General features: G+C 42.7%; 1 protein-coding gene across 5 annotated transcripts in view; it reads right to left on the reverse strand.

Moving 5' to 3' along the window:
- Window positions 1-15,475, reverse strand: part of LOC113011542 (probable palmitoyltransferase ZDHHC14) — a 60,176-nt gene that overhangs the window by 27,896 nt on the left and 16,805 nt on the right. For all 5 annotated transcript variants that reach the window (XM_026151037.1, XM_026151040.1, XM_026151039.1 and 2 more), the window contains exon 3: window positions 9,537-9,697. In XM_026151037.1, coding sequence (XP_026006822.1) covers window positions 9,537-9,697 — 161 coding nt within the window. The remainder of the gene's footprint in view (window positions 1-9,536; window positions 9,698-15,475) is intronic.

The raw sequence follows: 15,475 nt of genomic DNA on the forward strand, positions 1-15,475 counted from the left end.
ATCAAGCTAAATAATGATAATAGTAACGGTTAAGATTTTTTATGTATGTAATATCCAAGTTTGACATTTTTGCTTTTATGAAGCTTTGATGATTTATTTTCACACAGTCTCTGTACTTCAGTCAGTTATAAAAAGACTCTTCAGTGCAGCTACTCTGGACTTTGTGAAGTTCACCTTCTGCACATCAAGTCAAACTGTCATGTCAGACAGTTAAAACCGAGTGGATATTTTTCAAAATGGAACTCCTTTAAAAACAGCCTCACACATAATAATTTAGTAATTACACTTTCCACCTTCATCCAAAGCAGCAAAGCGTCAGTTCAGGACTGACAAAATGACACAAAGTTTGTCGAGTGCATTTCAAACCTAACATCCAGCTCCTTTCCTGGAACATCTGCTTATTTTTGTTTGCCACACCAATCTGCTTTTACTCAGGCTTCATACAGGGAGTGCAGAATTCTTAGGCAAATGAGTATTTTGCCCACATCATCCTCTTCATGCATGTTGTCTTACTCCAAGCTGTATAGGCTCGAAAGCCTACTACCAATTAAGCATATTAGGTGATGTGCATGTCTGTAATGAGAAGGGGGGTGGTCTAATGACATCAACACCCTATATCAGGTGTGCATCAGGTGTGCATTAGGCAACTTCCTTTCCTTTTTGCCAAAGGAAAGGAAGTTGCCTAATAATTCTGCACAGTAATAGTCACCTGCACACACAGATATCCCCCTAAAATAGCTAAAACTAAAAAAAAAACTAAAAACTACTTCCAAAAACATTCAGCTTTGATATTAATGAGTTTTTGGGTTCATTGAGAACATGGTTGTTCAATAATAAAATTATTCCTCAAAAATACAACTTGCCTAATAATTCTGCACTCCCTGTATGTGTGTGTGTAATACAACTGCTGTGGTCTCTGTTCAGGGGACTGAACTCCATGTTCCATGTTCTTTAACAACTTTTCAGAGTGGATTCTTTCGTCAAAGCTCGGTCTAGAACAATCCAAACTGTTTGCCAGAATGAGAGGTTGACGTGCATGCAGCCTTTCACAGTCACACCTATGATATCTTAGCTAATCTGGGAGGAACAGAGACCACCTACACAGACCCGTGGAGAGCATACTTGTGTGGGTCTAAGACTGTTAGTCTTCTAGACTATGTACTGTGTCTCCGAGGTAAACTAAGAAAGACCATGAAGACTCGATTCTGCAGAGATGTGACCTCTGCCTGTGTGAGATATGACAACTAGGAAGGAGACTGCTGCTGCTTCACCGAGGACTCCTGACCGGAGAACAACGAGACCACCGGGAAAGACCAGGCAAAGACTAGTGCTAAAGTCATTCTTAGGCACGTGGTCCGGCCTGCACCGTGTATCTAAGGGGACAGGGTCAATCCAGGCCAGTGTAACGGCTCCACGCCAAGTTTGTTTGTCACTGTCTGTTATTTCTCTTTTCTCCTGTGAGCTTCAGTGAAACAGCTCTACAGTGACGGCTCTATTTGTGTGCACTCCTTTGTTAGAGTCCCCTGCAGCTCTGTCATCGACTCATCTCTTTCTCCTCACGTCCACGTCACTGTAGATCTGCGAACGAGCCATCAGCAGCCTCGACACAGAGGAGACAAAGACTAGAGAAGATGGCGGTTTTACATCAGCCCCAGTGAAACGACTCCACAGCACACTTGATCATGACACAAACTGTCAAGGGTTTGGATGAACCTGTGTGTTTGTTACATAACACTGCCCTGGGTCTTTGCACGCAGATGCCACATGTAGAAACCGTCACTTCAGACGACATTTAAACACAGGCAGCACCTGTGGCTCACACCTTTGGTCAGTTCTGTTTCTTCCCAATTAGCCGTCTGCACACCTTCCCATGCCTCCGAACAGTTTCTCTGTGTCTCGGTGTGATGATGAACCCTGTTGAGCTTTTCTTTCTTTGATGACGTCCCTCCTTTATCAGGAGATCCATGTAAAAGTAATTCACAGATGCTGAAGTGAAGCTTTGTAACAGAGCCTCTTTCCACTAGCTGCAAACCTTATTACTTATGAGGCCAATAACAATGAAGTCAAACACAAATGTGATCGAGGGCGCTCGCCACCAATGAGCAGAGGGAGGTGAAGCGTGCGGCGGCTTAAGTCTGAGCGTGAATGATGAGAAGACCGTAATTTAAAACAAGGTATTATTCATTCATCCTTGAGACGGGGCAGACGTGTCAGCAATACTGCAGGCAGACGTGGGGTATTTTGAAATTCAAAGAGCCAACCAGGCTTCGGGATGAATTAAACTAGCTCCCAATACAGCAGGTCACTGCGAGAGCATCTCTGATCTCTTCCTAAAGTCTCTGGTGTATTCTGGCTCATTTATCCCCACTTTTTACATTTGGCGAGTTAGCGGTCAAGACTGGGTCAGCATCGACACTGCTCTGTGGACTTCACCATCTATGACCAAACAAATTCAAATCAGTTCCAGCTTTTAGTGGCATTTAACGGTGCAATGGCCAGGATTGAAGGGCCAAATATGCCAGAAGGGAAAAGACGAGCCGTGTCAGACATCTTATGATGCTCAAGAAGCAGCTCGTGATCATAAAAATCATTTCAGGGATAAAAGCTCTTATTTGTGGTGCAGTCTCAAAATTTGCTACCAGCCAAAATACATGAAATGCTCTCAGCAGACCTAAGAGGTGTTAAAAATCCGACGAGCATGTTTGCAGTGTCTTATCACTGCAGGCAAAGGAAGCTGTATCTAATGTGATTAAGCTGGCTCCCTTCATAGAGAACGGCTCGAGTTAGTCTCTCTCTGGTAATGGGGTGTGTGTTTGAGCTTGCCATCTAAATCAAGGTTTTGCCAAAGGCGCCGGCAAAGAATAAACACAAAGTAATTAAAAGCAGGGTGCAAGTCAGAAGAGACTTGAGAGCAGAGTATAATGTGGGTTTGGTGATAAGATTACAGGAAATGTGTTTAATAACTGCAGAACACTTTAGGCCTGTTGTGCTATTACAAACAGTCGTAGTGGACTACTACAGGGTGTGAGCCGTCAACCTCAAAGCATAAAGCTTCAACCTAAGAACATAAAGTGTAAAAATAGAAACAACACAGCACAGTGGAGAAACAGGAGGCACCTCAGCTTTGACTAAAATCGAGTGAACCAATTTGAAATGACAAGTGTTGGATATTTCCCTATGAAGGATCGCGGGCGGATAAAACTGTGTCATCTGCATAACAGCGACACTGACTACTGAAGGATAAAACAAGCTGTGAAATGTGTATCAAGAATAGGGATGGGTACCGGTATCGGTTCTGACATAAACGGTAGTAACCAGACCAAAAAGCAGCGCACATTTCAGTGCTTTTTTTTTTTTCCTGAGCTGTGATACACTTTAGATTCTAGCCAATCATTTTACGTTTCCGTAGGATAACAGGATAGTAGGCGGGCCCAGGTACGTACGTTCTTTTAGAGCTAGGGCTGGGCGATATATCAAAAATTTATCGTTACCGAAATTTATGACTCTCATCGACGTCATTTTGCCCATGTCGGTAAATTCGGTATTTAAAAAAAAAGAAAAGGCATGTGCAGGTTGGCGATGTTCATGTCCCTTTAAGACGCTGTGCTACATTACAGACTTAACGGGGTGGAGTCACATGACTCTACTACCTGTAACAAGACGAGACACGGGTGAACAAATGGAGGACGATTTAAATGTTGAAGCAGCAGCGACAGAGGTAGAGCTGGTGGAGGAGGAAGAGGAGATGGTTGTTTTTTGTTTTTTTTGTGTCCCGTTTGGATCTTTAGCCATCAGAATTGTTGTCTTAAGGCCAAGAAAGATGCCAAGCGGATTTATTTTACCAAGTGGATCATCATGGCCTTGCCATATTGGTCCATTTGATTGACCTTTATTATAATTATGAATTTATTTTATTTTCAGTTGCTACAAACGGGACAGACATGACTGGGGGATAGGACAGGGAGAAAGAATGAAAGAAAGAGAGGGAGAGAAAGAAAACCAAAGGGGAGAAGAGACAGTGAGAAGGGGGGGGGAAGAAAGAGAAGAAAGAAAAAAGAAAAAAAAAACACCTGGGTCACCTGTATGGAGAAAAAAAAAAAAAACAGAAGAGAAAGCAAACAACAAAGAGCAACATAATAATAAAAAAAAAAAAAAAAAAAAAAAAAAAAAGGACATGGTTGTTAACAAAAAAAATGCATCATCAATCGTTTGGCAACATTTTGGATTCAACAAGGATGATATTGATCAAAAAATTGTTAAATGTAAACTCTGCAAAAAGACTGTTGCGTCAAGTCAAGGTAACACAAGTTCAGTTAATAAATCTTAACCACTAAAAGTACTTACTACTATTGTCTTCATTTATTTTCAGTGACATTTTACAGTCCTTTAAAGTGGTAATAATATAATTGCAATGAATAGGTCTAGGGGGAATAATATTATCAAAATAACTGGAGGAACTATGCTGCCTGCCACAGCCCCATCAAAAGAAAAAGAAAAAAAAACGTTTGTGTTTTTTTTGGCACTTGGGGTGGTTATCGTCCATTTATCGTTATCGAGGTTAACTGCTCAATTTATCGTGATATTGATTTTAGGCCATATCGCCCAGCCCTGTTTAGAGCAGAGCTACAGATTACAAAGTCTGGCTGTACTTCACTGCAAAAGATGCAAACTCAGCAGCCTGCAACAAGTGCTTTAAGCTGATACTGTGATACTGTCAAAGGAGGCAACACCTCAAATCCGATGAAACACCTGGCGACGCATAGCGTTTTGTTTTTTTTTTAAAGCCGAGAAATGCGCCGTATTTGATAGCTTGCTGCGAGACCTCACACTGAGCGCATCTACTGCGGGTGTGGTGCCTGTTATCGGACCCGGAGTTAGCAACATCCCCCAAAAACACGAAGAGTAGAGTCCTGGCCCCTAGCCCTGCCAGTGTAGCAGAAATGATGACTGATGATGATGGCAGTAGCAGCCGTTCTTCTCTGCGTGAGTAGCTTAATGTTGTTCGTGTGTAATTTACATTGAGTAGGCTAACCACGTTATTACATTAATGCATGTAAGGTGAACTAGCAAACATCATCATAGTTACATGCGGCTGTCTTCTTGTTTGATGGCAGATACTCCCTTCACCCTGGCCAAAAAGGCTAAAATGACCAAAGAAAAAGTGGAAAACAGCTAAACATGAGAGGTTTTTGGACAAAGTTTGTGTTTTTTCCATTGTTTAAGCACTGCTTCCAGCCAAGAGTGATACCATATATGCCCCATAGCTGCAGAAAAGGCTAACATTGTTATCTTTTCACAAAAAACAGCTGAACATGAGAGGTTTTTGGATCAATTTTATGTTCTCCATTCTTTAAGCACCGGTTTGAGCACCGTTTAAGCACCGGCACCGTTTCAAAAGTACCGGTTTGGCACCGGTATCGGATAAACCTATACGATACCCATCCCTAATCAAGAACAAAAGGACCTAGAATGGATCCTTGAGGGATCCCGCCTTTAGTGGAACATTTATAACTTCATCCATTAAACTGAGCACAATTCGGTTTTCTGAGTGCTTTCAAACTTTTTTCTTCTCCTGTATAATCAATTAGTCAATCAGACACGAGGAACATCACAGGACCATACACAGAGAGATATATGTACAGCGATAAGGAAAATAAATCATGTATTTCATGTGGTTCTACCTTCAAACACCCAGCGATGAAAAGACTAAATGTGGCTGTATCCCCTACTGATGTCCCCATCCTTCCTCCAGCAGTCCACGCTTTAAGCCTTCCAAAATCTATTTCCTCTGCTGGCCTTGAGTCTGGCTGGTAGCTTTGGAAAAACAGCGAGGCTGTCCTGACATTCACCAACTGGCCTGGACCACATTAAGTGGGAAAAAGAAAACCGGCAGCTCTGACCATCCTTCCCTCTGATTAATGCTTCAGAGAGTCTTTCGGATTTGGCATGTGATAGCTGAACTGATGCCAGCCCGTCTAGTCCTGACATATTGGGCAGGCAGGCAGACATGCACACACGTCAAATGTAGCAAACTGAAGAGAAATCAGCTCTTGTCTCAAGTTCAAGTTGAGATAAACAACAAGCTGTGCTGCCTTTCCTGACCTCAGACGTCCTCCTCCAATGATTAACTGCACTAAGCAGTGTGACAGGACAGTGAGAATGTGGATCACAAAAACTGCATTATGTCTCATAACTCTCAAATGTCTGCTTGTCCAAACATGCCGCATATTTGATTCAGGAATTTAGGCAAAACTCCAGGCCGACCACTCTGAATATCCGCTCACGACGATGGCATCACAGGTCGAGCATCAGCATCGTGAATGCAGGGATGCTGAGAGGCCTCGTACCGTACACACATCTGCCCCTCTGGTGTTGAGCCAACCGATCAATAAGAGCGGTGTCATTTTTGACCCTTGCAGTACTTTAACCTGAAAACATCATTATTTATGTATGAGGTAAGGGATTTATGGCGCTATATGCACTCAGAACACAAAACATGCAATGCATTCAAAATTTCCTGAAATATCTAGTTCTGATTTATATTTCCGTTAACACAATTCGTTTTAGCTTTGGTTACTTTAGTGCTCAACACCATCACCTTGTTTTACCTGGGATTCTCTCTCTCTCTCTCTCACACACACACACACACACACACACACACACACACACGAACGACTCGGTCAATATACAAACACAGGTGTCCATTTCCAAAAACATCTCAATTTCTGCTCATTCATAAAACTGAGTCAGCGCCGTTTGCAGAGGTTTGATTTCATGTATCCTAAAGCAGCGTAGTATTGTGGATACTGAACATAAATGTAGTAAATGGTTAAAAAAAGAAATAAGGGTGGATGTAGAGTTGGCTGTAGTAATGCTATAGGAAAAAAAAGAAACCAAAGCAGCACCTGAGCACATGGGAAACAGGCCTGGAGCGGAGCAGAGACATTACATTATGGCAGCGCATGTGAAGTTCCCCCTGCTCACAAAGCTGCTTCGCTATTATGAATATCTGCACAGTTACATAAGCACATATTAGGTTTGAAATAAAAAAAAAAAAAAAAAAAAAAAAGAAGAGAGATGAGAGCCGTCTGAATCAGAAGATATAGCTGCCAGGAGTGAGTCGTGTTGCAAGTAAGAGAGGAGGAACTGAAGAAGGAGCGCACGACAAAAGCATGGCTGTGGAAATTCACTGACACCTGAAAACTAGACAAAAATGGTTTTGTTTTTTTGCTTTTTAAATCTCTCTTTTAAATCCCAGCTGTGAAGATGAGAGTGCCTGAAAGAGACGGGCACATGCTGGGCTAGTTGTTGCTGGGACTTGAAAGGGATGATCAAGTTAAGAGCTAACACATGTGGCTGCTAATGTCTTGCATATCAAGCTTCCACGCCATCGCCAGAACCAAAAAAAGAACTGTGAGAGCATGCACCCAGGAGGAGGAGATGATAGTGTTTGAATGGAAAAAGTAACAGGAGGCGTGAGAAGAGACAGGAGCTCTATGGAAAACACATTTGAACAAAGTTTTTACCACGTATGAAGCGTGTGCATGTGTGTGAGACCCTCATGCCATTACAGGTGAGGTTCTTTCAAATTGCACATAATAAGATCTACAATGGTACCAATAATTAGGCAGCCTATTAATCTACTGTCATGCAGAGGATTGGATGGAATATAGACTACAATCCTGGAACGTAAAAATTAAGGTGAACACTCTCGTGGCACAGCAATCTTAATATACACCCATAGGTTACCTTAGTGAATGACCGAAAGACATTTCGGCTAATGATTCTCATGTCTGTCGTTTTTTCACTTGGGACCCGCGTAGAGATTTGACTGTAATATTGTTTGAACCTATCCTAATTCATGCAAATCCTGCATCTACAGGTTACAAAGAGAGTTAAATATGATGGGAATGAATACCAAAACAAAAAAAAATTATCGTATGCTGCTTCATGCCTCTAATCATTTCACAACCTGTGCACAAAGAATCAGCCAGACATCAATCATCAGTCTGTGAGTAAGAGGTTCCAGTTTGGAGACCGCCTGCTTGGAAATGCACAGCACAAAAGCCAGTTGGGTGGGGGTAGAGGGGGTAAAGAGGTATTTGGGTCAACATTTTTCATATTTTCGGCCTTTCATTTGTTTATCCTCTGGAATACCAACATAACATACTTCTGCACAACTCTTTCTCAGCCCCGCCGCTCCGAGCTCTCTGTACTGTACCTTCCCTCCAAAAGCTTTTAAGTCTCCTAATGAGATTAATTAAGCCGGTCCAGAGTTTGTTTAATGAGGCCCTAGTGGCCTGAAGCACGGAAAAAGACCCATGGCTGGGAAACGGGAGCTTTGCATTCCAAATACAAAACAAAAAAGAAAAGAAAAACAGCAGAACTTTAAAGAAGGCTTTAAAAATAGGCTTTGCAAAGTTAAACCATCAGTTAAGTGGTGGTAATCCATTTAGCTACAGAGCAGCTGGACACATTTACAGATCAGTGAGTCAGTGACTAAAATGGATACAGTTTCCAGTGCAAATTCCAGTCTGGAGGACCCTTGATTGTTTCCTTTCCTTCTCTGAATGAAGCCTCAGGAAGCAGACTACACTCCCACCATCGTTGGACAAGTTTAGTGACTTCCATCAATCTTTGTCCAATTCACTTCTGATCAGGTCAGTTGCCTCCCTTTACATTTTGCTTGGATCAAGCTACAAAGCACAACTTCAGCAGCTCTAATTTAAATAAAAAGAATTAATTTCAGTGACTTCAGAGCTTGCCATCACCTTTGATGTGTAATCAAACGTTTGCTACTGCCACCAAGTCTCTCAGATGGGAGAAGCAGCACTTTTAGGCGTGCTCACAGCGAAGTGGGCCTTCATTTTTAACTGCTGTCCACGTTTCTCAACATTGCCAGCAGCCTCCTAGCACTAGCTTGTAGTAATGCACTCGTACATGCATCGCCTCAGTATCTGTGCACCGATACGACATTACGCACGCGGGGTTTTTTCCAAGCATATCAGCTGATTTTGCAGTTTGCTTTGGTGACAAAATAGAATCAAACAGCAGGAAAAAAAAAAACACTCAGTGACACAGCAACACATTTCATTAACAGGTCCACATCTCAAAATAATCTTGGCTGTTTTTTGACTCATGCTTGTGCTCTGCTGCCAGTAATTCACTTACCTCATATCAAGTATCTCCTAATGCATCAACAGTCTTATCTTTCATATGACAAATTAGATTTGGAACTTATCAAAAGATAATTTATGAGTAAGCGTTACATCAAAGCCCATTTGGTTAAAGTAGCGCCAAGAACTCATCTCATCCTGGATGTAAAGTGCTGTTACAGTCAGTCGGAGCTGGATTCCCGAAAACAAACACTACACACACACAGAATGCTCATGAGCCACGTGCTCATGTACCTATAATCTAATCAAATAATAACTAAACAGTGTGATGTGATCAATATAGGTCTCCCTTTATTGTAGCACAAAAATGCAAACTTCAGTTCAGTAACAGGTTTTGATCCCAGTGTTTTGGGGGTTTACCTATCTGCCTCTCCAGGTCGGCGGCCTCGTCTGGGCTGGCCCTGGGCAGCACTCCGGGGTCACTGAAGCTTGTTCTCAGGAGCGTCCCCAGCACAAACAGAAACAGCACACCTCCTATGACCGGGATGACTGGAGTCAACTGCTGCGCCAGGAACGGACAACTGTAGGACAAGGAGAGGCGATGAGGAAAAGATGAGCAACAATGACGGCAGAAACGCAGTCTTGGTGTAACACTGGACAAACGCCGGCAGGCTGCCTAGCTCGATTTAATCGTTAGCACATAACGGACACCAGCGGAGACGAGCGCGGAAACTGATGAAGTGGAAACACCAAACTCTCGCTGCTTAATGACCAGTAAGTGGATATGACCGCTTAATAGACCGAAACACATGTAAGAGTCAGTCCCCTGTGTTTTAATCTGCTTTAATGAGACAAACTCACATAATCCCATTAAACATCCAACAGCGCAGGTGGTTATTACAGTAATCACATTTAGGTCCCACAGAGGCAGGACACAGGCTGCTGCATCCCATTTCATCTGTTACACTGTGGTCTGCTGGATCAGATTTGAGGTCCGCAAAGAGGAACTACTCCAGACAAGGACGGCTGAAGGAACATGTGGCAGCCGTATGCTGTGAGGGATGTTGCTGAGGAATGCAGAGCAGCACTGCCACACCGGCAGGACTGAGCACATGCCGCCGACATGTTATGCAGTTTATGGAAACAGCAAACCATGCAGCGTGCATGTTTTTTCCCCCGTTATCTTTTACTCGCTGTGTGATGTCACTCACCAGTTTTGTGCTCTGTATTTTGAACACATTTTTGGGTAACTGAGCTGTACCCATAAACTTCATGGGCCACTAAGTAAGCACACACACCAGCGAATCAGTAAACATGGTTTTTCATGCTGTACTATGCAGCTCGACTCGTCTTGGAACCAGCCTCGAGCGGCCAGCAGAGAAAGTGCAGATGTTTAGCATCGGCTTCTTTTTCCAGCTCAGGTTGGTTTTATCACGCTGGTCTTCAGATGAAGCACCTTAGGGGTATGATATGTGCCAACACCAGTTAATCTGGAAGAAGGGCGACCGTGGCTCAGGGGGTTGGGAATCGCATCTGTAACCGGAAGGTCGCTGGTTCGATCCCTGGGCTCTCTGTCCTGGCCGCTGTGTCCTTGGGCAAGACACTTTACCCTACTTGCCTACTGGTGTTGGCCAGAGGGGCCGATGGCGCGATATGGCAGCCTCGCTTCTGTCAGTCTGCCCCAGGGCAGCTGTGGCTACAACTGTAGCTGCCTCCACCAGTGTATGAATGTGAGAGTGAATAAATAGTGGTATTGTAAAGCGCTTTGGGTGCCTTGAAAAGCGCTATATAAATCCAATCCATTATTATTATTATTATTATTATTATTATTATTAATCTGCTGAACTGGGCCATATTTAGATTTGCCATGCTGGGTTCTTCTAACGATAGTGGTCTGAGTAGACGCACATTTGAACTGGGATCCAGCGTCTTCTGTCCTCTCATAAGAAAAGAGTGTAGAAGTTACACATCCTGCCGCCATCAGTTCATTTTGGTGTGAAGTTAAAAATAAAATCTAGATAAGAGGCTCTGTGAGATGAATACCAAGTAAAAGATTTTATGACTCAGAAAGACTGAAGCTGACCTGAGCTGTACCCTGGCTGAGTGCAGACAGTCCAGTCCTGCTGCTCTCTGCATCCACAGCGACACAGAGCTCAGCAGAAAACTCTCGACTGTCAGTGGGAGGCTGCAGACGGCACGGCTCCCAGCAGGATGCCGTTTCTCCTGCTCTCCTTGGTAATTCATTGCTTCAAATTTGAATCTCATTTCTTTTATGTCAATATAAGTTTTGAATGATTTAAAAACGCTGCCTTCTCTTTTCAGGACGTGGACACTCTGTGTGCTTCACCCCTCCTGCTTCTACACTCACCACAGCAGAGATATCATCCTCTAACACCAATCAAACAGAGCATGTTCTCATCACGGGACGAGGCAGCAGTGCAGCCCACTTTTATTTATAGAAATCTGAAAAAATATCATCACCAATTCAACTGTAAATATTAAAATGTGCACAAATCAGGCTGCTCTTCACCTCCATGTGTGTTTTAGTGTTTAAATACTCTCATATTGCTCATTGTGCTGTATTTATCACATAGATATGTATGAGTAGTATAATATTTTTTTCTATAAAAACCCAACTAGGGCCTATGCTATAAATTGCAGGTTTTAAACATAAGGCCAAGAGGCAAAGAGGCCCACAGGACATCTCTGCAACACGTGAAGGAGGACACAGATTTTGGTCTTCTAACTGTATTCTCAGTTTAGGTTTTACTGCTCGTCCTGCTGATGAGGACGTCCCCACAGTCTTTCACACTACAATGACAGAAAAACAAATGACAGAAGTTGTCCACCCCCCCAATAGAAATTTATGTTTTGGTTTGTTTTTAATAGCGTGTCCACAGTAAAATCCATGAATGTAAATAAAAAAAAAACAAAACAGGGTATTTTTGGTGAATTACCGAAACCTTTCTGCTTTATAATTCCAGGACAGTGAAAAATGAGCACTGAGAAGGGCTCCTGTAAATCTACAGATCTTTTTACAGTTTAAGCTCACAGAGTTGTGCCGACAGATTTCTTTCATTAAATCGAGCAGCATTTTTTCCTCGTGTAGTGAAACACACGTGCAGTTAAATTCTTTTCTTATATTGAGCAGCACAGTGATTAAATGTGCAGCTAAACTGACAGAGGGGAGCATGAGGGGCGGGGACAGGAGAACTGGACTATGGAGCCGGCCCTGCCATTGATCCCTCTGAGCTGGGAGACAAGCTGACTGGGAAACTGCTCTAAGTTGCTCTACTGCTAAGAAGCTGCAAAATGTGTGTTTTTAGAAACTTAGCTGTAACTGAAAGACTGGAAACAAATCAAACTGCACCGAGAGGACTGTGCTGGTGCCAAAAACACATTTTTAGCAAAGAACATTAAACGTAAAAAATGTTTCCATCGAGCTCGTTCTCGTGTTGACATTCAGAACTTTCCCATGCCGTCCAAACTGCTTTTTTCTCTTGATGGTTTGTTTAACCTTGTGGTGTCTAAGTAACTTTTTCACTTTCTTTAACCTAAAATGCACAAACTAGTAATCTACTCTAAGCTCATTTCAAACACATCCTGGCAGTTTATTCAGGACTCTTAGCCATGTACTTCCCATAATTCAGTAGGGTGTATAACCACGTGTAGCAGCAGCGAGCTGGAGCAATCAGTGACTTTATCGCTCTCTCATATAACTGTGGAGGCGACCCAGCAGTTATTTACATGCAGCTCTCTTTAGGTTAAACTAACCTTAACTAACCCTGGTCTAAACTTCAGTCTCATGGTGACAGACCCTCTCTGTGGCAGGTCCCAGACTCTGGATATCAGATTTGCACAAACGCTCAAACATCATAAATCGTTACTAAAGACACATTTTTATAGTCTGGCTTTAAACACACGTTGACCTAAACATTTTGGTTTTAACAGTCGTTGTTGTTTTTGTTATTGACATTTTATTTATTTTTCTATATTTTACTGCATTATTGTTGTGCATTTTATTTATTGTAGTGGCATTTTACAACCAGCGTAGGCCGAGCTCCAGCTGCCAGACAGCTGGCCTCACATCTGACTCTAGAGAGGAGTTCATGGTCTGTCAGGTGCTTAAATCATCAGCCCTCCACCACCGTGCTGACAGCTGGTATGAGGTGTTGGGTTTTCTCCAAAGGTGCTGCTGTTCGTTCTGGGAAGGGTTTCCCTTCCAAACCAGCCATACTTGTTCATGCTTGTAAACAACAGCACTGACGTGAATTGTAGTCTTTAACATGCCAACTTAGGACCGTCTTTTTTGTATTTCTCTGAGCTTTGCAGACTGAGGGGAATTTGCTGTGACATCCACCCAGGAGTGGACGTCACACACGTGAATCCTCCAGATCTGCAAACTGCTACAACATCTGCTTACACTTAATGATAAGATAATCAAGGGCATCTGATTATCAGCTGATATTCTGTCTGTATAACTTCAATAAGCAATAAGTTAAGCTAATAAAACAATAGCATAGCATACAGGGGGATTGTTTTAGCCATTAATAAATGAGCCTGCAGCTTGATGCTGGAGGGTGAATCACAGCAGCTGACAGAGACCCACAGCCTGCCTCTGTCAGTCTACATCTGTCCCATGGAAACACACAATTTCAAAGTCTTGTGTCATTACAGAGCATCTTTTCATCCGCCTGCTCAATCTTGCCTCTATTCACTATGATTGGTCACACACCACATTAATGAATCCTCTAATTAGAAGTGCTAATGGGAAATCGTTACAGTTGTAAAAAGCTTGGCAGACCTCGTGTGAGGGTGCTGCATCTGTAACAATTAACCCAAAGCTGAGATCTGCACAATTCTGAAGTAATCAAAATCAAGCTGTAACGATCATTTAGAAATGAATACATGATGGACTGCGGGGAAGGTTCTCTTTCTGCTGACCAACAAAGTGCACGTGAATGTGCGCTCTGTGGCAAACAAAAACATGTCTTACATTTCAAAACTTGTCATTCAGCGAATGCCTACAGAGAAGTCTGAGAGAGCAGAGCGAAAACCTGCTGCCTGTGTCCTCAGGTGCTGTGTCTCAATGTGTCAGACATGGGGAACATAATGAAAAGGCAGTCATGTGTGATAGAAAGTGACAGGTGGGTAGAGCTGGGCAGAGATTAAGCACTAAAGCCATTAGAGGAGCAGGACAGGAGCGACATGAAGCCTGCCTCTTCTATCCACATGGATCGATAGAAAAACACGGACATGCTCTAGGCAACCAACATCTCGCCTGGTTTAAGATCTTCCTGACAAAGTCTTTAAAAAAACCTTTATCAGCCACCGAACACGGAGCGTAAAGCCTACAGGCCACTCTCACTGCCTTCAAGCTTTGAAACGAGCAGAAATTCACAAGGAAATTCAAATTTGCATCTTTACTTCTCTTTACTTGACACAAAATCTTATATTTAACTGGGCCTTTGTTGCCATGGAGACGGACAGTATCCAATGTCAGACATGGTAAATTTCGAAGGGGGATGTGGTTACCCTGGAAACAGCCACAGGAGTGAGGCTGAAGCTTCCAAGGAACAAGAAAAAACCCCCACAAAAATACATTTAAAAAAAAAAAAAAAAAATGAGACAAGACAGCACGATTGCTTCGATACAGCCCTTTTAGGTGTCTCAAGAAATCGTTTGATTAATAAAGACAAAGAACTGCTGTTGATGTGATCCACAAAGACCACAGGTGAAATCTCAATACATGTGCCTAAATAGGAACAAACAGTGACTTATCTGATGTTGGTATCATCGCAGTGACAGTGAAACAGAAAAAATGCCTGTTATTTATTACAACCTACGAGTTTATGGGCCTTTGACGAAGTTTATGAGCAGAGTGAACTCAATGCTGTGAGTTCACCCAGCTCGCAGTGAGTCTGTTGTGTTATTTTACAAAACCTGTTCATTTCCTCGTTTGTCATCTATACTAAAAAAGACTAATCCTGATAAAAGACGGTGAGCAGTACGGGGGGGGGGGATTAACTTTCACTATTAAACGCAAGTTAAAATGAACAGCTGCCCTGTTTGTTTAAACATTTAAAAGGTTTCCACACCAAAGAGGACCTTTGTAAGCTGGCGTCTAGTGAACTGTACAGCAGAGTTTCATATGTGAATGTAAAAATCAAAGCTCAGTTTCAGCTCCTGTTTACAGAAAGTCGGCTGTGTCCACTCCGACACATCAGTGCTGTCAACTAGGGCTGCCACGATTAGTCGACTATCACAATCGTCAACGACTGATTTAATAGTCGACGCGTCGTTTGAAGCTTTGTAAGATCACAAAAGACGCAGGAATAAGTAGTAGGATTTAAGAGTGT

The sequence above is a fragment of the Astatotilapia calliptera genome, chromosome 19 (genome assembly GCF_900246225.1).
Source record: "Astatotilapia calliptera chromosome 19, fAstCal1.2, whole genome shotgun sequence".
NCBI lineage: Eukaryota > Metazoa > Chordata > Actinopteri > Cichliformes > Cichlidae > Astatotilapia > Astatotilapia calliptera.